This window comes from Fundulus heteroclitus, chromosome 16, assembly GCF_011125445.2.
Source record: "Fundulus heteroclitus isolate FHET01 chromosome 16, MU-UCD_Fhet_4.1, whole genome shotgun sequence".
Classification (NCBI taxonomy): Eukaryota; Metazoa; Chordata; class Actinopteri; order Cyprinodontiformes; family Fundulidae; genus Fundulus; species Fundulus heteroclitus.
Genome location: NC_046376.1, coordinates 35996623 through 36020981, shown reverse-complemented (window position 1 = coordinate 36020981; position 24359 = coordinate 35996623). Strand labels below are relative to the sequence as shown.

At 41.3% G+C, this 24359-nt stretch overlaps 1 protein-coding gene across 3 annotated transcripts in view; it reads right to left on the bottom strand.

The window, feature by feature from the left end:
• Window positions 1-1761: 1761 nt before the first annotated feature.
• Window positions 1762-24359, bottom strand: part of ap2a1 (adaptor related protein complex 2 subunit alpha 1) — a 32846-nt gene continuing 10248 nt past the window's right edge. Inside the window, exons 6-22 of one of the 3 annotated variants that reach the window (XM_012882095.3) lie at window positions 23577-23836; window positions 21728-21896; window positions 20990-21127; window positions 20065-20247; window positions 19267-19364; window positions 18951-19182; window positions 18666-18854; window positions 18434-18588; window positions 11831-11893; window positions 9089-9151; window positions 8496-8578; window positions 5887-5976; window positions 5519-5642; window positions 5080-5196; window positions 3830-3899; window positions 3540-3674; window positions 1762-2774 (exon numbers count right to left, since the gene is read on the bottom strand). In XM_012882095.3, coding sequence (XP_012737549.1) covers window positions 2697-2774; window positions 3540-3674; window positions 3830-3899; window positions 5080-5196; window positions 5519-5642; window positions 5887-5976; window positions 8496-8578; window positions 9089-9151; window positions 11831-11893; window positions 18434-18588; window positions 18666-18854; window positions 18951-19182; window positions 19267-19364; window positions 20065-20247; window positions 20990-21127; window positions 21728-21896; window positions 23577-23836 — 2247 coding nt within the window. In that variant the 3' untranslated portion in view covers window positions 1762-2696. The remainder of the gene's footprint in view (window positions 2775-3539; window positions 3675-3829; window positions 3900-5079; window positions 5197-5518; window positions 5643-5886; window positions 5977-8495; window positions 8579-9088; window positions 9152-11830; window positions 11894-18433; window positions 18589-18665; window positions 18855-18950; window positions 19183-19266; window positions 19365-20064; window positions 20248-20989; window positions 21128-21727; window positions 21897-23576; window positions 23837-24359) is intronic. The other 2 variants (XM_012882103.3, XM_012882111.3) reach the window with 2 other exon arrangements.

The window sequence follows — 24359 nt, the reverse complement described above, 5'->3', positions numbered from 1 at the left end:
AGTTCTCAACGTTTGCAAACTATTCTCCATCTTTTTTAAATCTTTAAATAAACGTGGCCCTCATCCTGCCTGTTGTCGGTCTCATTGAATTTTAAAGCCTACCTTTATCAGTTATTGATTTTTTCCATTTCATGTTAAATGAAAGTTTTCTTGCCCGCAGCGGGAAGTGATCGTGGTGCCGCGGGCCAAGAGCAGGTGACAGACTTTCTAAAAGGGTCTCTAGTAAAGAAATTCATACTAATTATAGATGCATCAATCCATTGACTAGAGATCTGCTCAATTCACCTGAATGGTTCTGATCAATGATTTACAGGTCAGTTATAGAGAAATCCGTGTGTCCTGTTCTTTGAAAGCATCGTTAGTAGGAACTCTGACCATATTCAGTTTATAAACATCATCTGACAGCAAGTGAAAGTTGAATAAAAATCAGATAGAGGCATCATGCTGTGATAAATGGCAAAAATCTTGTAATTCTTTCATTTTATGTCGGATTCAAACTTACTATTCCTCTATCAAAGAACCCTGTGCTGCAAGGTCCTCCTTCATGCAGATTAGGCCTTCATAGGGAGGCCATCTTAAACAATCTGTCAGCTTATTCCAGCAAAGCACTGTTTTTTAATCCATCTAGACTGTTATTTGCATGGTGGTCAGTTGTTTGGGACGATCTGCTAGATACTAGCGACAGGTTCAAAAGTCCTGTTCTTGTATTAATACAGAACAATTCTTCTAGTTTCTGCTAACTTGCAGAATGTGGCATCACTTCAGCTCCTAGTCTAACATAGCTGCTCACTGCAGGGAGGCTTGGAAAAGGAGATTTGTTTTTATATCAGTTTATAGTTCTTGGAAATAAAGCTCAGTGTAATCATGACGGTAAAGAAAGACAGGAGGCCTCATGTCAGATATATGGCATAATTTTACTTCACATTTTTTCATTACAGAGTAAATCTTAAGTCTAACACAGGTATTGGACAGCTTCTTAACACCGATACATGAGGCTGCATTAGCTAGTGGATACTGCATAGACACGCACACACACACAAACTCACACTCACAAAATGACTACATTTTCCACTACAAAGTTCAATGTCCTGGGACCGCTGTGCAGCCACAGGATGTAGTGCCACCATGTGTTAGAAATGTCTTTAGGCTTTCCCCCCCCCCCCTCACCTGTTTACTGCCACACAACCATTCACACACAGCCACACACGCATACACGTCCCCTGTAGCTGTAAAGGACATCTGGGCGTCTCACATCCTGTCCTCCCACGACGTCAGTGCTCGACAGGGACAGAAGTCCAGAGAAGAGTTGTGCAGCTCTAGATGATCAAAGCAGGCTAAATTTACCAAGACTTATTGTAGTGCTCAGTTACACGCCACAATAAACAGCACAAACCCATCTGAGGAGGATTTGCTGAAAAGCTGAAATATGGATGTATAGAAATGTAGACTAGGCTCATTTTTCCAACTACGCTGTGCTAGCTTCATTTAAAAACCAAAGAATAATCCTTCCTAGAAATGTTTGCGCAGTAACCCACACCATCTTCAATAAGTCGTCCCTTCCACCAGCCAAGGAGAACATCTGGAGACCTTGGAGAGGCAGCTGGGAACCTAACCTCACCTGGCCACTTATTCCCCATCTGAACACACCTCACCTGTGTTGACTAGCAGCAAAAACACAACCAGGAGATTTATTTTTCTTTCTCCAAAATATAGTTCCAGTTCGACAGGAATAAGATGATAGTGATTAGATCGGGCATCTTGCCATGTGTACAAGTGATAAACTTCCTCTTCGAGCTGTTCACTGAGCCGTGTCCACAGCCGTGGAAGGGACAGGACAGGACAGGACAGGACAGGACAGGACAGAGTGAACCCTGTGGCCGTCTGCTCTGCTCGTATCGTCCATTCTGTGCCAGCAGTCCACCTGAGCGCCATGGATTAGGTAACCGCCGGCATTCTTAGCAAGCACAAAGGGAATGTGTCCAAAAGTGATTCACTGGCACATATTTACATAAACAACAAGAACAAGTGCACAAGCTGACTGAGATGAAGGGTTACTCATAGCAGGGCTGCATGAGGGGAATGAACAGGAGAGCATGCCAAAAACTCTCTAAGAGGATCCCGACACGTTAAGTGCATTATCAGCAGGAATGCTTGATGATCCCTCAGGTCTGACCACAGGGAATCACACATATATGTGTGTGTGTGTGTGTGTGTGTGTGTGTGTGGTGGGAGATCAGGGTAGTATTGAGTGGGTGTGTGCGACTAATAGCTTCTCCCATTTGTCTTCAAGGAATGTTGCACAAATGAAATCTTTTCCACAGCAGTCACAACTAAAGTCAGGATGAGCAGAATGAGACCCCAGCACAACCACAGGACACACACTCACACTCCTGACCACACACACACACACACACACACACACACCAGCTACACAGGTAAACCATCAAAAACAAGATTGTAGCATTGTGTTAATAAACGAGTAAAAGATGAACTGGAATCAGAATGCGGGACAAGAATAATGACAATAATATTGCTGCAGCTGCAGGCAGCGGCTGCACGTTCCCTTATGTAGGTTACACCTTTTTTCTTTTTTACTCAAAGACTCTTTGCTGGAGGCAGGAGGACAGGTGTGGCAGGAGGGCTGGAGGGAGAGGTCGCTGGTGGGGATGGTAGGAGTACTGGTCCCGGTCTGGACTCTAGAACTGTTGGGCCAGCAGCTCGCACAGACGCTTGGACACAGAGTCTTTGCTGCAGCGCAGAGTCAGACGATACATCTGCAGAGACAGTTAGCCAGAGTCAGCGAGCTCAGTGTTGTGGTGAGCAGACCGCGGACCCGGTGTGGCATCGCCATAAGCTGTGATCTGTAGTCCCAGTAACGTTTACTAAAATGCATTTACCTAAATATACAACAGCAACCCTCATAATAATTGCTCCAAAATAAATAAAGCTTTATCTGCCAGCAGTGTCTCTAAACATTTTGCACCACAGGATAAAATCGGCAACTTGAAGATATTCCAGGGAAAATTAGGTTGTGAATTTTGGTTTGTTTCTCCCCTTGATGAATATTAAATAAACCTGCAATATTAATACTTCATTGAAACAAAGTTCACCTTTTTTGGACCGTTTGTCTTACCAAATCAAATGTGTACAACTTTCTCACTTTCCAAAGTTTTCTATGTTGATGCTATATAAAATGTTTTTAGTCCATTTCCAGCAACAAATGCAAGAAGTTTCTTTGGAAACTGCTGCATGTTTGTGAACCTACGTAGAAAGATATTAAAATAAATGCAAAATAAAACCTGACTAATACATCAATAATGAGAAATACGTGTACCAAACATTTAAGAATATATGAAGTTGTCATTGAAAATCTCGTCCTAAAATAATTAGAAGCAAAGTGTCCATCTACATCAGAGCCATATTTGTCCCATTCCTGCTGTGGTCAGGGGCCACAGGGCCCTCCAGGGGCCGCAGCCCAGCGAGAATAACAAAGCCGAGCTTCTGCGCTGAACGAGGACTGATGTTGTGGATGCTCGTACCTGTGCCTGTGCGTTTGGCTCCAGTCTTAGCAGGCAGCCCACCTGCTGGCTCTTGGTCTGGATCACTCCAGCACAAACATAATTCTCAGGATTTGGGTCAACATTGTCCAGTAGGGCCATTCCTAACCCCAGCAGCTGTGTGCAAACAGAAAACTGATATTAAATACACAAAAAGCTTCTCAATGACACTAAAATCAACCAGGAGCTCCTCTACACCATTTACTCAGACATTTTGCACATGGGGGGGTTGGGGTGGTGACAGATGATAAAAATGAGGAATCTAACCCTACCTTTGCCTTGATTACTTCAGTATCCATGCCGTGGTTGGCCTTGAATATCTTTTGTGCTTCTTGCTGAGGCCTGAGGAGAGAAACACAGCTTTAAAAGCGATCTTTAACATTAGGCATACTCATTTAATCACGCAGGAATCTGCAAATTCAGAGTCTCAGCTCGTTAGGCCTAATGTCATCCCTTCATCCCATTGGCGCAGCAATAAATGCACACAAGCTGGATCTTGTGATGAAGAGCTGCCTTAAAAGTAATTCCAAATATAAATCCTATGTTGGTGTAAGCACACCGCTCTTCTAGGCTGTATAGCAAACCTCTGGTTTTCTTGTTCCCAGCAGTTCATGTAACTCAGCAGTGACTAATTAACCACAGAGGCAAAGCTGAACTGTTCATCACACAGATCCATTCAGGCCGACTGGGGGGGGCAGGAGCCGTGGTTCCACAGACTCGGTTTAACTTTGTGCCGTTTGTCTTTCAACCGCCTTAGAAATGCCTGGAAGAGGGAATAATAAAATAAGGCTCAGCTCCTCTGCTTCTGTCTGCCTGTGTGAGAGAGACAGAAGAGGAGAGACGATAGAAACTTGCTCCAGTTTGCCTCATGGTGTAAACACTTACAGTTTTAGGAGATTTTTCGCCGCGGTGGAGAGACGAGAAAACCCGTTAATAAATAAAATAATTTTAACCGCAGTGAAATTATTTTTATAGGTTTGATTTTGTGCTAATTTCCAGGCTGCTGTGTCAGCGTGGAGAGTGTCCAGGCGCTCCCTGAGTACCAGTTGCTCTCAGCGGGAACCTCTGCAAAGCAGAGCGCAGCTCCCCTCGCTGTTCTCTGAAAGGCAGACAGCCGCTGCTTTGTACCGCATGAGGTGGATGGATGGACACTTCAGAGACAGAAGTGTAAAACGAGAGAAAGCCTCAGAAAATCTACGGATCTGACACAGCGTGTCTGCATAGAAAGCTCAAGTGTCCTTTTTCTTTTTCTTCCTTCAGGCACAGTTCATGGTGCACTCTGTTCAAAGTGGTCCTTAATATTAATGTCGTCGCTCTACAGTTTTTCTGGACTTCCTCTGAGAAAACCTCATTTCTCCTCGCTCCTCGGTCAATCCCTGCACAGCAGTGTGTTCATTCACGTCAGCTCGGTTTGTCCCTGGTCTTGGGTATGCCAGAGGAGCCGGCTGGCCCTAAACTGCTGCTCAAACACTCACAAGCAGGCGCAGCTGAGTGGTGCAGGGCTGTAGCGTGACGCACTTACTGGCTGAGCTGTTTCCAGCGTTGGAAGAAGTCTTGAGAGGCCATCTCAGTTGGCTGGAAGAACTTGTTGATGGTGACAGGAAGTTTAAGAGTCAGGTTCTGCAGCGCTCCTCCATATCTGAAGATGGAAACAACACACACCAAAAAGTTTAAGACAATCAGCTTGCTTGGTAACTCTGGAAACACCAACCTCACAGGTAGTGAAATATTCTAGCCCGGAAAAGAAAAGAAAACGTACAATTCGCTACAGTCTTACATTAATGGGAAAAAGAAAATCTAAACCTTTGCTTTCATTAATTGCGATTCTGATGTAACAGCAATATTTGTGCTGACTGGACTGATTTAATGACCAGAAATGGACACCTTTTATCTTCTTCATGCTACAGCTTTTAAAGCTCAACAGAAGTGTGTGATGATGAGGCCCAGCAGAGAAAGCCCACCTGAACTTAATGTTGAGAAGCGGGGCATCAGAGAAGTCAGTCAGGCACTCGATGTTCAGAACCTGTTGGATTTGGGCTCCACCCTCCACTAGTGGCTCCACCGGTTTGCTCTGAACGTTGAGCTGTAGCCGGGTGTCAAGGACTTCCAACTCCACACTACAGCGTTTAATGTCCGGACACTAAAGTAACACTCCTGCACATGTCAGGGGGAAAAGTTTCATTTGTGTGTGATTGCAGTTGAAACTGGATCCTGCTCCTTCTCCATACTGCTGATACAGTTCAGCGATGTTTTTCTTTACAGAAACTTAAACAGAGGAGGGACACAGGTTTAGTTCCTTTAATGAACACATTTAACACTTCAAGGATATGAGACTGAAGCTCTCCAGGACAGTTGACCGTGGTAGTGAAGCTGGCAAACTGCACTGAGGTCTTGTTTCCGTAGAACAGGTACATTCTCCCTGAGGGGGGAGGACACACGGTAACAGTTAACATGGAGAGGGAACGTGGAAAGATTCACATTCAGTATTAAAGTATAGACACTTTAAAACCAAACAGGCAAAACCAGGCTCAAGCAGAACCTAGCAAAGCTTTTATTTCGCTTCATAATGTTTCTCCTCTGGTGTCGTCTAAGCCACAACATTTCTACTTATTTTGGAGGGTTTCTGTGACAGCCCAAAACAAACTAGGGTAGAATTGTAAAGCGAAGGAAGTAAATCCTGTTTTGTTTTAATGTTTTACAAATAATCACTGCATGCCTGTTGTCTTTCAAGCTATGCACATCCACAGAATTTCATTTTGCCTGTTTTATCTACATAAAAGCTAAAGCTCAGTCAGATGGAATGGAAAGCATCTAACTATCAACTACTATGTTTTCAAGTCCTGCCACTCCTTCCCAGATAAATTCAGATCAGTGCTCGTATTCACAAAGAATTCTAAGACTAAAAGTAGCTTAGTGACGTTTTTTTAGGAATTTTTTTTTTCCCGAAAATTTTTTTCTCAGAATTTCACAAATTCTAAGATTATTCTTAGGATTTTACCTCGGTAAGATCAAAGTTATTCACAAAGCATCTTAGGCCTTTAGAGAGCTCCTAAAGTGATAAAATGTTAGCAGTAGTGAAGAAGACTTTTAGCGAGTCTAAGAGTGTCTGAAGCAGAAAGATGGTGGAAACAGAGAGAGCTGATTGGCTGATCCACGACCTGAACAGTAGAGGAAATGAGCACAGAAACCTCTTTGACAATCATACAATTATTAATATGTAGATTAAATAAACCATCATCCCATAGGAGGAAATTAATTAGTTTCAGCGACCAGAGATATTAAGGCGGCTCTACCGAACGTAATTTTGATGATAAATAAATTCAATTTTATTTATATAGCACCAATTCACAACATGTCATCTCAAGGCACTTTACAAAGTCAAATTCAATCATATTATACAGATTGGTCAAAAAACATCTAAGGGAACCCAGCAGGTTGCATCAAGTCTTGACAAGCAACATTCACTCCTGGAGAAGCGTAGAGCCACAGGGAGAGTCGTCTGCATTGTACATGGCTTTGCAGCAATCCCTCATACTGAGCAAGCATGAAGCGACAGTGGGAAGAAAAACTCTCCTTTAATGGGAAGGAAAACCTCCAGCAGAACCAGGCTCAGTATGAACGGTCATCTGCCTCGACCGACTGGGGGTTACATAAATAATGATAAATAAAATATAATAATAAATAAATATAAATAATAAATATATAATTTCCCCCTTTTTCTTCATCCCTCAGCAATCTGCAAATAGGAACAAAATTTCAGTTTTGGTGTCATGTGTTCAAAACCTATTCTTATATCTGCTTGAAGTAAACTAGAAACTGCCATTCCTTTGGCTTCGTTTCAACAGGGACGTTCTTCTTGCCACTCTTCCATAAAGGTCAGTGCACAATTAAACTAAAACTAAAATACAGACGGATTCTCCAACCCAAGTTGTGGGTCTCTGCAGCTCCTCCACAGTTACAATGAGCCTCTTGGTTGCTTCTCTGAATATTGTTCTCCTTCTCTAGCCTGACAGTCTAGGTGGACGTCCATATCTTGCTAGGTCTGCAGGGGGTCCATCCTCTCTCCACGTTCAGATGATGAATTGATCAAAGCTCTGGGAGATGTTCAAAGCTTCAGAGATTGTTACAGAACCTGATCCTGTGTTAAACTGAACTAGAACTTTCTCCCTGATCTGTCAGCTGGGTTTCTTGGTCTTCATCATGCTGCTTGTTCTCTGATGTTCTCTAATAAAACTATGAGGCCAGAAACAGAACATCTGCAGTTAAACTCAGATCAAGTCTTTAGATAATACTAAAACCCATTTATGATTTTCCTTCCATTTCATAATTCTACCCTACTTTGTGTTTGTTGGTCTCTCTTATGAAATCCTGGCAGAAACATGAAGCTTACAGTTCTAATGAGACAAGGTACTGGACACCAAACCGTCAGACACACATGTTGAGTTGCAATCCCAATTTATGTGTTGACATAACTAAAGAGGCCTGGAAAGAAGGTGAAAAACTGCACTTTCTCCAATGAGTCAAAAGTTTTAAACAGTGTTGGAAAAATGTCAGAAATGTGTTGTTGTACAGCAGAAACAACATGTTTACATGTTGTACATGGTGCACAAAACTACTGTATGTTGGTTTGTCTGGCAACTTTTTATCTCAATGACAACATAAAGAATAACCCCCCCCCCCCCCATGTTTATTAGTTCTTACAGAGCAGACACTTAAAGGCCATATGAGTTACATAGCAGATGCAGACAATGCTCATCTAAATGTAAATGCTCTATTCTGCCAAACTCAGTGGTTGTGAACCAAACAGCAGACATTGAGCTCAACTTGATGCTCTACAACTGGAGTGCACTGACAGTAGTTTTGATACTGAGGTGACAGCAGAAACAATTTACCCAATCTAAGGCAACATGTTGCAGCTTGATGCTGAGAAAAACTCACCTAGGTTCTGTCGGTACTCTGACTTGATGCCAATCTGCAGGAGCTGATTCTCAAACAGAACCCCGTTGTTCTTGCAAACAAACCTGTAGGATGACCATTTATTATAAAATGCACATTAACTCCATCAGGTGATGTCATTGTGTCCCTAGTATGGATGTTCTAAGCTTTCAGACAGCAGTAAGTCAGAATTGCATAACATTACAAAATACTGGTAATCATATCACCAGCTGCTATAGATCGACATTATTTAAAGACAAAAAGTCCTAAAACAAACAGATTATTAACAACCACCATTTGAATCTGTTTGAGGTTCATTATAAAAGCCAATCCAGCAAAAGCAATAAGAATCCATGTTCTTAGTGTCTGGCCCATTAGAATCAATTTGGATCAATCTCAGTTTTTATCTGAAATCACATAACCAGGCAGCAATAGCCATACGAGTAAAAACATTAGATGCAGCCTGAAGCTACGTAGATTGGTACAATTGAGGTTGTGGAGGAATACTGGATGAACAAAGCATCCTAAAGGAGTGTGAGAAGCCAGCCTAACAGCTGCTCAGTAAACACTGTCAAATATACAGGAGAAGACCTTACTTGTTAAGAAGCTCCTCTGCTTCAGACAGAGGAGGAGCAGGATCCTCAGAGGGAGGAGCAGAGCTGAGAGACCACAGGACAGCACAGGGATGAACAGGCAGCCCAGAGACGAGCAAACAGGGTAATCCAAGAAGAAAAGGATGGAGCCGGGATAGGAGATCAAAAAGCCGTGGTTGGACAGAACAGCGAGGAAGCATTAGGAGGAGCCACAAGAGAAGAAGACAGACAAGGGAATAAAATGCAGAGGTGGTTAGTAAAAGCATCTTTGACCAAAACATGTTACATAGTAAAACCCATTTAGTTAAACAGCTGTGCTGCCATTATTCTACATGTATCTGGTCAGCTTCTCCAGCTGTGCAGAAGCAAACAGAAACAAGCGATGGTACAGGACGTCTCTGATCCTACATGCACTCTACAGTCTACAGCGTTTCATGCCATCATCTACATTTTCATTAGGAAAGACATGGGTGCCAGCGGCGCTCCAGCTGGACCTTAGTCCCTTTACTCTGTTTATCGTGAGCTGGCCAGATGGTGCCTGACTGAAAACAGTCACAAAGAATCAAAATTCACACCGATGCGTCGCATGGTATTCTCTTTAAATGTTGATTTTTTTTTTTATCAACATAATAAAAGGATGACATGAGAGAAATGTGGCTTAAAAAGCAATGAAAACAGACCATTAATCAATAAGCAGAAAAAAACTAAGATTAGAGGTCGACCTATATGAGCCTTCCCATTTGATGCGATACAAATGAAATGAAAAATGTGACTGATGACAGCTTTTTATTCTCATTCATCATGTGTCTATTTTTCTCGTGGTCACTGCTTTACGCCTGTGGTTTGAATGCTGTTGCTTTCTTTCCCATCAATCGTGTGCAGTAGCAGGCTGCTTTAAGCAATAGTTTCTTTTCCCTTCTGTAACTCCACTGATCTGGTGAAGGCCTTTCAGGCTAAAGGCTGGGGTTTTCAGTTCCCGTCCCAAAAAGATATTCTGATAAATACGCAGAAGGAATATGCTTTGTCAGGTAGAGCACACCCCCACATTCAGTTGACATTTTTAATTCGTCCTTTCTTGTCATTACTAAGTAATTTTGCTCACGCAGAACGTTACAGAAGAGACGCCATCGATTATGACCCACAAAGATCTGATTTATGCAGCGAGCTCAGCACACAGCTAAGTATGCTTTCTACATGTGTCCAGTTTCTTCTTATGCCTTTATTCAAACCATGTGCTGCATTCATGGTGGCCACTGGTGGCATCAGCTTCCCCACCACCTTCAGTACGAGTGGCTCTGTGAACCTGCAGCAGAACAAGCGACAGTAGAAACGGCTCCACAACTATCAGCTTAATGCTAACATTAAGACTTCTGCTACTTTCAGATCACAGTTCTCCATTAAACATGACTCAAGAACCCTGATTATTAATCACTTTCTTTCAGATCGTCCAGTAGTCAAGACTGATCATCAATAAATGTGACAAATTTTGGCTGACAAACTGGATGAGCTCTGTTTAGAAAGTTAAACTTTGGACATCTAATACAGAATTTTGCAGTAAACTCTTGCCATGGACAGTTCGATGGCAGTATGAAAACATCCACTGCAGTCTACACTAACTAATGCAGAGTTAAAGTTGGTTCATAAGTTAGGTAAAGCGCCTAACGAGTAAATCACTCGCTCCAGAAGTCTGGTTTGGGCTCGGTGTGAACGCACCTTTAGGGTTTCAGTGAAGATCTAGTTTCTCAACAGAGGGCACAGATTTATTACAGGTGCCAAACAAGCACATTTCTAATATAAGTTGCAAAACACAAGTCAAACTTTCTCTTCGGTAATCACTGCCTTGTTTTAAATGAGTAAAATCTTGTCGTATTCGTGACCCCTCTGACACACATGAAGTCACTTCTGCTCTATAGATATTGAAAGCAAGCCAGAAGGAAACGTATTTAAATGCTGTTCCCAAGTCAGATTAATAAGAGAAAAATCTCTACTAAGTAATGATAGTGAGAAATCCCAATGTACAGAAAGTGATAAAGCCTAAGTGCAAACAAGAGAACTGCTAATTTAATGCAACTGTTTTTATCAGATGACTGAAATGATTGAGCTGTGAGTGGAGAACAAAACACTCGTTAGCTGAGCCACTGCCTAACTGGATGGAGGCGGCCACATTGTGTCAAAGGGCCCGTTAAGAAGCAGTGCATTAATGAAGTTGTTATCTGAGCATTTTCACACACAAAAAAGGGGGTTGTCTCAATGGGTAACCGCCCTGCTACAAAGAAGTTTTTGGTCCGATTCTAGCTTCTTCCTGAGCAAGGCACTTAACTCCAGGTTTCTGACCGATCTGTGCGTGGGTTTATGAAAGTGTGCATTAGTGAGAGCCAATGGGTGAATGTGGCTGTAGGGCACGGCGCTTTGAGCCGTCCGTATGACTGACGAAACTTTACCAATTAAAAGTGACCGCAGCTGGTGCTGGAACTGGGGTTGATGGAAGCAAGAGGCAAGCGCAACTAAAACGATGAGCTTGAGGGCAAAAAGCTCCTCAGTCTTTTCTTAATGACAGCTGACATTGATAATGTTTCTGTTTAGAAGGAGTAACCACTAAGTTAGGTGTCTAACTAAAGCTAATGTGCAGAGGAACACCTAGTAACAGTACTTTTCTACAGGCAAGCTTAACAGTATGTATTGCTGGGGTGTCATGTTTGTAGTTCTAGCTATTTCTAACTCTGAAGTTGACTACAGGGATCTTACTCCGAGTCACCAGAACCCTCGACCAAAAGAGGATCGGAGGTCTCAGGGGGCTGATCCAGATCTCTGCCAATATACAATAACGGTAGAGGACAGGGGACAGACACACAGTCAAGTTAAAACACACACACACACACACACACAAAGAGGGAAATAGAGAAAAGGGAAGGAGAGAAAAAGACGAAAGACAGTCACATACAGAGCAAGATAAAGAATCAACAAGTGCAGCAGACCTGCCAGCCCTGAAATGGGACTCACTGATCTGTGGCCGTCTATTCAGACACAGAAAAACTTCTCTTCTGACATAAGACCTAGCCTCAGCTAGACGGCTCCCTCCTCAGGAATGACAATAGAATAAGACTTTTAGTTGAGAAAAATATTATCTCATGACAGTCCTAAAAGCTGCACCCCTTCCTTCACTGAGAACTTTATGTTGAAGTCGTTTCAATAACCGGCCAGCAGGGGGAGATTAGTAAAACCAACCCCAAGTGTCTGATCAACAGCATCACATTAATCACTGCTGTTATTTAAAGACACAGAAGAAGCAGATTTCAGTTTTCTGACTTTTAATTATTCTGAAAGGTGAGCAGAGTCAGGACATCTTTAAGCTTGCCTGGCCCTGAGAGTTTTATAGAACTCAAACAGTTCTGTAAATGTCGGCCGCCTGAGAGTGAAGGTAATGGTTTATAAATCCAGCTGAAAACAGCTGCATTAACCATGTTAACTGCATAAGCTGCTAAAGACTTTAACATGTTTAAAATGCTTAATGTCAGACAGTTTTTAGTTGGCAATCAGTTTAAACCAAAGACAAAACAACGGTTTTAAAACCACGTGTCACTTCTGCCCCAGATATAAATGGAAACTAATGTTCGCTCACAATAAGGTGGTAACAACGAAACATCTTTAATGATGTCATTTGTTGTTCTTAACAGAAATCAAGGTTGGCAAAAGTCAGACCAAAGCTTTACAATAACAGAGTGGAAATCTGCCGGTGTCTGATTGGTGCTTACTGGCCACCTGTAATCATAGTGGCTTAAAAAGATTCTGCAGTGCAGCAAAGTTTAGCGGTTTGGATTTTATCTGGAAACCTTTAGCCCATTAACTATAATCTAAAACAGCAGAAAGAACAGAGGCTGGATCCAAGGAGGAAACGATCTGTCAAGTTCCTTCCTAAACAAATCCAGATTTTTGGACAGATGACCTTCAGGCTGACAGGTCTGAATGCAACAAAGATAAAGCAAAGATATATGAAAGCAACAGATCCACACCACAACCAACATAGACACAAACACAAATACACCACAACCATTTACAGGTGCAGCCCCAGAAATGAGAATATCAGGAGCAGTTCTGTATTCATACCATACCTTAAATTACACGCAGAATGAAATGTGTCAGGCCTTTGGTTCTTGTCATTTGGGAATAATTGAGACTCAAAATTCAGCGTCTCAGAAAATTTGAATATTGTGAAAAAGTTTTAGGCCACTCATTGAAAGCCAAGTTGAAGGGGAAACTGGCAGGAAGTGCAGCATTGAGAGGGTTGTTGGGTAAAATCCATTCAGGACTTTAGTCAACATGGACTGGTCTGAGGCTGTGGTCAGCACATCAAGAGACAACGTCAGAAGAACCCTCCCTGGGCTGAAGGGAAACTAACTGGACCGTCGCTCAGTGGTCCAAAGTCCTGTTTACAGATGAAAGTAAATTCTGCAAATCAAGGTTCCAGAGTCTGGAGGAAGAGGGGAGAGGAACAGAATCCACGTTGCTTGAAGTCCAAAGGGAGGTTTCTATAGTCATTGATGATTTAGAGTGCCATGTGCTCTGCTGGTTCTGGTCCACTGGGTTTTCTGAAGTCCAAAGTCAAGCAGCCATCTACAAAAAGCTTTTAGAGCCTCTCATGCTGACAAGCTGTATGGAGATGCTGATTTCATGTTCAATCAGTACTTAGTAGCAGCCAACACTGCCAAAGGTACCAAAAGCTCAGTGATCCTGATGGTACTGTACTCCATTGACAAGCAAACTGGCCCGACATGGACACCACAGAGAATCTGTGGAGTATCGTCAAGAGGAAGATGAGAGACCAGAATCAACGATGAAGATGACCTGAAGGCAGCTATCAAAGCAACACCTCAGCAGAACCACAGGCTGACCACCTCCATGCTGCGCTGCACTGATGCAAACATTTACAGAAAAAGGAGCCCTAAGCAAATACTGAGGAGACAGACATGAACATCCTTCTCAGAAACCTGAAATTTCTATTTAAAATATATTACTATTAATTTTATGTAATATTCTAATTTTCTCAGACGCTAAACTTTGCGTTTTCCTTACCTGTAGCCATAATCATTAAATCCAAAGAAAATTAAGACTTGAAATATTTCTATCTGTAATGAATCTATACAACATAAGAGTTCTTTCTGAAACGAGTGACTAAAGATCTTGAACTTTATGATATTCAAATTTTTGGAGAGCTCTTGTGCACCGACCACAGGTCAATACAAACAACACATGACAGGCAGCACTTGTGACAGCCATTAAAGTCAAAGACCACACTAGCTATGTTTACATGCACAAAGTTTTACAATCAGATTAAAATGTATTCAGATTAAATAATCTGACTGTACCGTTTATATGGGCACACAATCAATTAATCCGATCATAATGTGCGTGTATTTGCACCTGGTTTTACTCAGAATAGAACCACTCTGACATGCGCAGTTAAATTCCCCAATTAAAAAAAGTACTTCTGTCTTTGCTAAACAACATAAAAATAGTAAATAAAGCAGTATTATACGAGTTTGTTTATCTTCCGATGTTCTAATTAATTCCGATTAAGCTTAGAGCTCTTATTTTTCCTAACAGAAAGATTTTATCGAGATCCTTGACAGTTGTTTCCCCGACATATTTCGGCCACTCACCAATTGCGGAAATATGTCACATTTACATCGGGTGCACATGCGCACTTGGGTCAGTTTGCCACATTCGGAGTAACTTAACAAGTGTTTATATGCATGTTGATCAGATTATCAATCGGCATAAACCACATTTCTCATTCGGAATACAATTTCATCCCTATAGAGCTCAATCCTGTAACAATATGGCTTGTTTACATGACGCTTTTTTATTCTGATTATTTTTGTCCATGTAAACGTAGCTACTGTTCTCTGTCCAGTATGAGAGAGCTGCCATTTACACGTTAAAGAGGAAGGTGAGCAGATTTTGTTACACAAACGAGAAAAAAATAATAACATATTTGAAATGATTAGAGAAAGTGAGTTTCATCTGTTAGTGTCTCTGGCAGGTATGTAACCATCTCAGCTTTCTGGACATGCCGATGAAAACAGAACTAGAGATCTAAAACCTATTGTGGATACAAGGGTAGAATATGTCACACTCCAACTTCCTTCATATGAAATTTAAATTCTTCAAGTTTCAGCTTAAGGCAAAGCTTGGAAAAAAATACTAATACTGTCAATTTATATTCCTAAAAACGTTTCATTAGCTTTATGGAAGGTACACACTGTGATTTTGGGCTGTCGTACATGATAGACGAAGACTGAAGAAAACTCGTGGCTCTAAATCTGCAGTCTTACGTCGCAGTGAGACAGGTTCAAGGACGGCTGCCTTGCGACCAAAGATAACCTGCGATTAACATCCGACAGTATCAGATATTAATCGCAGGTTCTGAACGAGTTTCTGTGTGACAGCTGCTACAACATGCGTTTATTCAAAGTTACGATACAAGAGACTCTGCACGTTCCTAACGATGCTGCCCCACAAATAAAGAAAAAGGGAAACATCTTGGCTCTCAGAGCAAACATTGCCACACAGAACATCCATCAGGATGTGAACAGGTTCTTCTTCATCAGCTGTGTGCGTGTCAGACTGGACGTTAGGCACAAACCGGTGACAGCTTTCATTATTGTTCTCTAGTTGTGGAAGCCTTGACCGTCACTGGGAAATAATTTGGGTCCCAATGAATTTATACTTGTTGGATTTCTTTTATGCCTGCAGACTTTGATACACTGAACTAGGACATTTAGCCAAACTTCTTTTTTTGTTATTTAGGAAAGAAATTGACATTTCATTAAACTGCTTCATCCAAAAAGAACTCTTTAATTTATTGCTGGACTATTTTCCATCAAACTTGTTTGATTGCGGTTTTGTTTGGGATAGATTTGGGATTAAAGAGCAAAGCATGCTGCTGACTGTCTATATTAATTATATAATTATTATGTAGGTAGACACTGATAAAGCTGCTTATTCAGGGTATCTACAGGTATCACCAACACAGATTTAAGACTTTTTAAGACCATTAAGAATGAAGTTTAAGACTTATATCACTACTGTATTAATAACATTACTTGGAAAATAGGTACATTTATTCAAATTTATTTATTATTTATTTATCTATCTATATATCTATCTATATCTCTCTATATATCTATATCTCTATCCATCCATCGACACACACTAACTAGTTACATTTCAGATGCATTTACTAGAGTAACTTTTTTTGGGGGAAAAATTACTTTTAGGAGTAGTTTCACTGCAAAGTAATCTTTCCTTTAACTTTAATGATATTATAAGAATGTATTGCTACTATTGAGTAAAATTTATGGCAACTCTATCCACCATAAGTAACTTCACTAAATTAAAATGTAGAGATATTTAACCAGTGGGCCTTCCTGGTTATACATAAGCTTTGTTGTATTAACGTTATTTCAATGTATTGAGCCGCTGTGTCATTTGGCCCTGGCTCAAATAAATATACTGTAAATAGCAGATATTATTAATGGAAGGACTTAGCACTGTAGTGATTAATGTACATTACATACTGTAGGTTGTGTTTTCATAAGTTTTATGTAGAAAAAAATGGATTTAGAAAAGTTTATTCTACATGAATTTGTGTTTTAGGAATTATGTTGTTTTTGTATAACTTATTTTAGTCTTTAAGATTTCCAAAATCATAACCTTATAAATTTGTCTGTCTCCATCTCTTTTTTTAAATATCAAATCAGATGTTATGATCAAACAATTACTAATTGAGAAACCATTTTCCCAAATACCGTATTTTTTGGACCATAAACTGCACGGGATTATAAAGCGCACTAAATATTCTTCCCGTGTGTGTGTGTGTGTGTGTGTGTGTGTGTGTGTGAGAGAGAGTGAGTGAGTGAGTGAGAGAGAGAGCTATCCGTCTCTGTAGGGAGGACAGAATAGTTGGACTATACTGCCCTGTTTCTAGCATTATGCCAAAACAAACTTAACTTTCACATTGAATTTACTGACTAGGTTTATTGTTGCTAGCGCGTACTCCGGGCGCGGGCTGCCTTCCATGAATGCACTTCTAGTTTAGACATTACAGTCAGGCAGTATTGCAGACAGTTCAGGGGTCTGATCAGGTAGTGACAAAGTACCGTAATACTCTGAAAAGCCATTGAGTGGAGCTGCTTCATTGCTTACCAAAGTCGTACTTACACATTTTAACTGATTTATGAGCGCATTGTAACACATAAAATCAGTCGGTAAGCACAAAAATAATCATATATAAAGGCGCACTGGATTATAAGGGGCACCATCAATTTTTGAGAAAATGTAAGGATTTTAGGTGTGCCTTATTGTCCGAAAAATACTTAATATAATAAACGTGTCAGTAATAATGTTTGCTAAAAGGCATTTACTTGTGAGCAGTTTTATCCTTAGTGACATGTCGGAGTCACACATATTGGAGCCATTTGCGCCGCATGAGTGGCATCTAGTCACCGTGTGAAGAATCCAGAGAACCTCCACACGTAATGTTGGTTCTGATCAAAAGATAACACGGAGGTCATTAATGGGAGTCCTGGGTCGGGCCAGAGCAGAACTGACTGATAGCTGTCGTCTATCTCTGACCAATCACAGCACTACCGGACTAACCAATAACACGAAAGCTGATTGGCTGGGTGCAAGTTTTTAGTCGTAAATAAATTCAATAAAGCACAATTCAGTCAAGGGAGCATTTATTGTGCATTTGAGGTAGCACGCAAGATATTTAAGACCTATTAAATAAAATGTAAGACTTGAACATGATAATTCTATGAATTTCGCACACTTTTAAAGGCCTTAAATTTAGATTTTCAAATTCAAGGCTTTTTAAGACCCCGCGGAAACCCTGTTATTGTCGTACATCCTTACCGATTTAGTTGTAGACGGTTAACGTGCATACGTGAAACTGGACATTGTACCAAAGATAATGAAATCCATGTCGGACGGCGTGTTGTGGAGAAGTCTTATAAGATTGCTATAATCGCACAGTGTAAAAACATTATTCGTGTGCTTTTCCTCAGAGAAAATAGCGCTACATTAACAAAATTGACAGCGGAATCATTTTAGTGGAAATGTTAGATGTGCGGCAGTGAAAAGGGAGGTGGGTGGCGCTGTTAGTCCTGCTTGTTTCTTGGTAACACTTCTAATAGTGCAATCCTAATAACAGGATTACATTTGCAGAGTATCTCATGATCTATCAGGTATTAGATCAATCGCTAGGACAACTAGACGTGCAGCCATTCATACTGGACTTTGTCTCTGTGATTCTGGACTTGCTGATCAACACATGAGGATTTTCACCTGAGGAAGCCATCATCGTTCACTGCACCAGAAGGCGCAGCAGGTCCTGCCTCTGAAAAAACATCCACCAGCAGACTGCCAGCACTGGCTGGAGCAGCACTGACTGGAGCCGAAGAACGAATCCCCAGCAGGTCAGCTGATGGTGATGGGGTAGACTGGAAGACATGGACACTGTCAGCAGAGGTGGAATATCTACTTCACATACAGACGTTAGAACGCAGAAGTGACTTACTGCATTAGAGGCAGCCATGGCTGCTGCATCCTGACCCCGATCGCCCCCGCCATTCAACTCGCCACTCTCCCTTTTGCCGTCTTCCAGCTCCGTCACAGATACTGCCCCTGGCCCCTTCTTCTTCTTCAGTTTAGCTAGAATTGATGACTCCCTCTCTGGGAACGGAGGCATCTCTTCCAAAACAGTGGCCTGAGTGAAAGGAGAAGAAAGCCTTTGTAGTGAAATCCTTCATGACTGAAGCAAACCTGGGCTGAAGCTTGATTAAAGCAGGTAGTCAGAACTTACCAGGACATCTGTGCTGGCGATGGAGGAGAGCTTCAAATACTCAACAGCTCGCTGCTGCAGCTCGACATCAGAGTTACGGATCTGGCTGTCGCAGCGCAACACCTCTTGGATGGTGGCCTTGGTTTCTGGGAACAGGTTGATAAACTTGATGTAGGCCGACAGAAGCAGGGCACGAGTCGGCACAGAGCACAGGTGGAACTTGGAGTGGAGAAGGTTGAACTGGACCAGAGGACTAGAGGAAAAAAAAGACAACAAGGTGAACATTTAGCCTCAGAAATGTCAGAGTTTTTGCTGTGCAGTGTAAAAGTGAACACACCTGGACCGTGGGTCCCCAGCAATCAGGTTCCCAAACTCTCCCAGAATGTAGCCTCCAACCTTCACCATGTTCTCATGGCATGCCGGAGCTTGCAGAGCCTGCAACAAAATCATTCCACTTTCATATCTTCAAACTAAAACTGTGCCACACTTTAAGAGCCTCCTTCGGTAGTTTGGTTGGTGTTACGCGTTACATGAGAGGGAATAGCCGAGACATGGGCACCATGATCTGTTCATCCATGTCAACTCTTTCCTAACCTTGTGTTTTCTCTACCACTACATGTTGAGGTGTTTACTGTATTTCTATACAAACTGAAATGTTTCAATATGGATAGATCAACAATGGATGTGTTTGAGCCCATTAGATGAACTGTTTTATTTCTGGAGTTCTCCTTTAATCATAAACAGTGACCACCCATGATGCACTGGTGAAACGGTCACTGTGCAGCACAACTAAAAAAAGAAGTTGAGTTATAACCTGCCTTGTAAAGGATTAACTGCGATATGCTGCTTTGCTTTTTAGCCTGGAGGATTTACAGCATTTATACATTTTCAGCAAGGCAAAGAAATTTCCGTTTTATTATGATGAAAACATTTTATTTCTAAATTCAACTTACAATTCATCCAGGAAGTCTATTTATTAAAGCATATTGTTATTTAACGTTTTTGGACAGACACTGGATTAAGCTGAAAATGGACGGATTAATTGAAGCTTTACAAAATTATAATTGGGCACAAAATTTCAGTGCATCTATAAAATACTGGCCTTAGCGAGAAAAACAATTGAACATGAAAATACCTCAAAGACGGTCTTGGCAGCATAGCCTTGCACATCGTCTCGGTTGATCACGATCTGAATGACACGATACCACACCTCCTCGCTGACGTAGTCCCCAGCAATGCGGATGAGGTTAAGAATGGTGTCGACGTACCAGGAGTAATCCACAGCGTACTTTTCTGCTAGGATGGCTACTTTAAGCACCTACATGGAAGCAGTGCGACATGCAACAAGTCAGTCAATCTTCTGGAAAATATACAGTCAACTTTGCTGTTTCTAAGCTACAGACAGTGATTCCCGCAGCGCTATCTAACATTCCCAAAAAAAAAAGAAAAAGAAAACTTGATACGCTTGCACGTTTATTTGACGTTAACACGCGGTTGTTTGTTGTTGCTTTCGCGCATGCATACAGTGATTGGCAGGGAAGAAACAGGTGAATACATGGATAGACACCCACCCCCACGAGTCGTCCGAGCAAAACTTGTCTTCTTCAACCCATTGATGCATTTCACAAGGCAAATAACAATAATAGTAATAATAATAATGGACATTATTATTATTATTATTATTATTATTATTATTATTATTATTATTAACATTTCCAACAAAGCTCCAAGTATTACAGTCGAAAGATAAACAGCTAATAAAATAAGAACAAAGACATTCAAATGCAATTGAAATACACTAGTAAAAGTTTTGAGGCAATTAAATGTAAGAACTAAAAGCAAAACAAGACACCGTTAAAAATATTGGGTAAAAGGAAGGTTTTAAGGCCCGTTTTAAAGTGTGTCAGGGTCTGTAGAACCCTCAGATGTGGAGGCAGATTGTTCCACATCTGATCACTGCATTGCTTCCAAAGTGAATCAAGGCTTTCTGTTTTCTTAGAGTAGTTAGTGGAAATGTACTTAATCAATTCACACGTTATTGAGAATCATCAGACACGCACCATCTCCTCTCTGATGGAATAGTCTGCTGTCTCCAGGTAGCTGAGCATCTCTGCTACGATCTGCTTAGCGTTGCTGCGATCACACATGGCATACAGCAGATCAGCCGCTCGCTGTCGAACACTTACATCTCTCTCAGTCTAAAAGAGAAAAGTAAATAACAAAATAAATGGAAGACCACTATGCAATTATTCCCCATCATTTATACAGTGGTGTAAAAAAGTGTTGGTCACCTACAAGACTTTTTTTTTTTTTTTGCATGTTTGTAACACTTTAGAGTTTCTGAACATCAAACAAAATGTAAATATTGGTAAAGGACTACACAACTAAACCCAAAATGCAGTTTTTAAATTGGGGCTTTTATTATGGGAAAAGCAATTGCCCCTTAAAACCTAATAACTGGTTGCACTCAGGCGTTTGCAATAACTAGCAATGAATCTTTTCCAGCGCTAGGCAGGAATGTTGTCCCACTCATCTTTGCAGAATTGTTGTCATTCAGCATGAACGGCCTAGCTAAGGTCATGCCATAGGGCATTTTTTCTCCCAGGGTCATGTAGGTTTGGATTTTTTTTTCTCTCTCAGTAAAAAACAAAAACGACATTTTGTGTTGTCTATGACAAATGTTTAAATTTGTTTGATGTTCTGAAACAAACATGCACAAACATTAGCAATCAGGAAGGGGCCAACACATTTCACACGGCCGTAGCAGCCATGATGTGGTGTTGTGTGTGCGGCAGCACCTTGAGCGCGTTGATGACCGTCTCGATGTGTGTTTTGACAGCTTCATGGGAGAACTCTGAGCTGGCCAGGGTACACATGCTTTCCAGAGCTAGATAGCGCAGATTGGTCTCTCTGTGTTGCAGGAACTGGCCAAGCTGGTTACAGGCTCGCACCAGAAGGTTTGGCTCACTAGGAAGGAAAAATTGTTTGCTTCACTGATAGCACAGCAGAATTATAAGTGCAGGTATTAGACATAAACACCCTAAAGTAGGAGTGGTTGATAGAGCATTCCTACAGTGAAATCATCATTTCCTGACATGAGGTAAGTATGTTTATATAAAGGTTTTTTACTAACAAGAAGATTCAAAGTGCTGTACATTAATAAAAAAAAAAACATTACAGACATAGGAAAAACAAAGGAATAAGCTAAATAAATACCTGACTAAAATTCTTTCATACATTAAACAGACAGACTTAAATGTTTCTATTAATAAGAAATAAGTTAAGTAAATTCTTGTGGATTTATGATCTAAAGTCATTTTGTCCAACCTTAAGCTTAAGACCAAAGTGCCTAAAATAAATAAATAAAATAAAACATAGCACAGTTCACCATAACTCAGGGCAAAGAGCATTTCTAAACATACTCTAATCAGTTTGCACAGTTCTGCCCAATCAGGGTGAGGTGGAGCGCCTTGTGGCGTGGAATCAATCAAGGATCAACCCAAATCCTGGAGAAAGCAGATCATCCAACTAAATGTTTACTGGCTCATTATTAGGCGGCAGGCAGCTAGTGCCAGCATCAGGAGCGGGATGCTGTCTGCATGTAGTCAGGGCACAATATGTCCAACAAGCCTTCCCTGTGCTGTTCTGAAGTCCAGAGTACAGCTCATTGGTTCTCTCTGGTGGATTTAAGATCCCTGCCTTCTGCTCATGTCTGCAGTGATGCATGAGACAATCTTACTACAAACAACGTTACATCACAGAAAGGTCTCTGCATAGTTCCAACTAATTAATTATTTCATAATTAATCAAAACCTCAATCAACCTTTTTCCTCTGACATCTAACCTTTGCTGCGAACAGCTCTTGTAGAAAATAATTATCTTGTGTAGGGTTGAATTAATTTTGATAGTGAGTTCAGTTTCTGTTTGCTTCAATCAGAAGGACGAATGGATGGAACGTTTTTATAAGACTGTTAAGAACGATTTAAATCACTTTGACCAGCGAGTGTACCAGATGTACTAGAAAGCACCATGAAAGTGCAGCTGATCCTCTCCAGTCAGGACTAGTCAGGACGGCATATGCTGTGCAGCCTTTTGAACGTATTATTTAAAATGAGGATAAGGAGGAATAGACTACTGTTACATTTTTAGGAAGGCGTGGGATTAAATAAACTGTTAGGACTGTTTCGATTGAGGAATTAATTTCATTTTCTGTTCTTCACATGTTTGAGATAAACTTCCATTAACTAAAGTTTGCTTTCATTTTTTAAAACAGAGGAGTCACATATGCATTTGTCTTTGAAGGCTAAATCAAAAATCCGGGCACCAGGCAACAGGTCCACGAGGGAAACCCAGCTTCCTGGAAGGACCAAGCTCCTTGCCCCGCCTCTGGGGCTGAGAGGTCCCACAGACGAAGCTTGTCTAAGAACATCGACCAAAATTAAACCCAATGCCAAAGTCGAAGATTAGCCCTTTCATACAGAACAGGGACGCTGCACATGCACTGAAAAGGTAAATAAGGCGTTTGGTTATCCAGCTGTACGGCTCTAAATGACAACTGCATCCCAGTGCAAATATTTGACATCAACTAGTCTGTCTATAGGTCAGCTTTCTGTTATATTCTGCTGACATATTGTTGTAAATGCTCACCTGTCATAGTGGATGATGAGGGAGATAGCCTCAAACAAGATGGCATTCTTTGCGTTGGAATGCTGCACCTTCTTGGATTTGGGCGGCTCCTGGGCCTTATTCAGGATGGTTTCCAGACACTCCACCAGCCGGCCTTTGACTGCGCCATCTTCTGGTGGAGGGTAACACTGCAGCAAACGCAGCAGTTTGCAGGAAAGCCAAGGTGCAGGCACAAAATAATAGGTGTAATCCTGTAGATCAGTTGAAGCTGAAGAAACAATCTGGAAAAAACATTGAAGGTTTTCTATTAGACAACCCTAAATTCATGCAGAATCAGCGTCAGCTCAGAGATTTTCAGTGACATCTTTAAAGGAGCAATAGTAATAATGACACCTGGTGTTTGAAATCTGAACACACACACACACACACACACAGACACACACACACACACACACACACACAGCCTGCCGTTTCTAAACGGTCCGTTGCTGCTGGGATACCTCACTGCATTTTTACACATGATAGAGACACGATGTTCTATTTCTGGTCCGCTTCTCTTACTGGCTTACTGCTGTTCTTTTACCAACATAAAATACCAAATGCTGCGCTCTGTTTTGGAAACCTTGGGAACTTTCATATGATCTGCTGAGGAACCAGGAAGTAAACACGGGCTACACGCTGCACCAAAGTGGTTCCAGACTGTAACTCTAGGTTTGAAAGGAGAAAAACGTGACTAAGATATTATTGATGGAGAGGACTGATTGTTTATAGGGAAAGTTATTTCCATCCCAGGTGACAAATGAC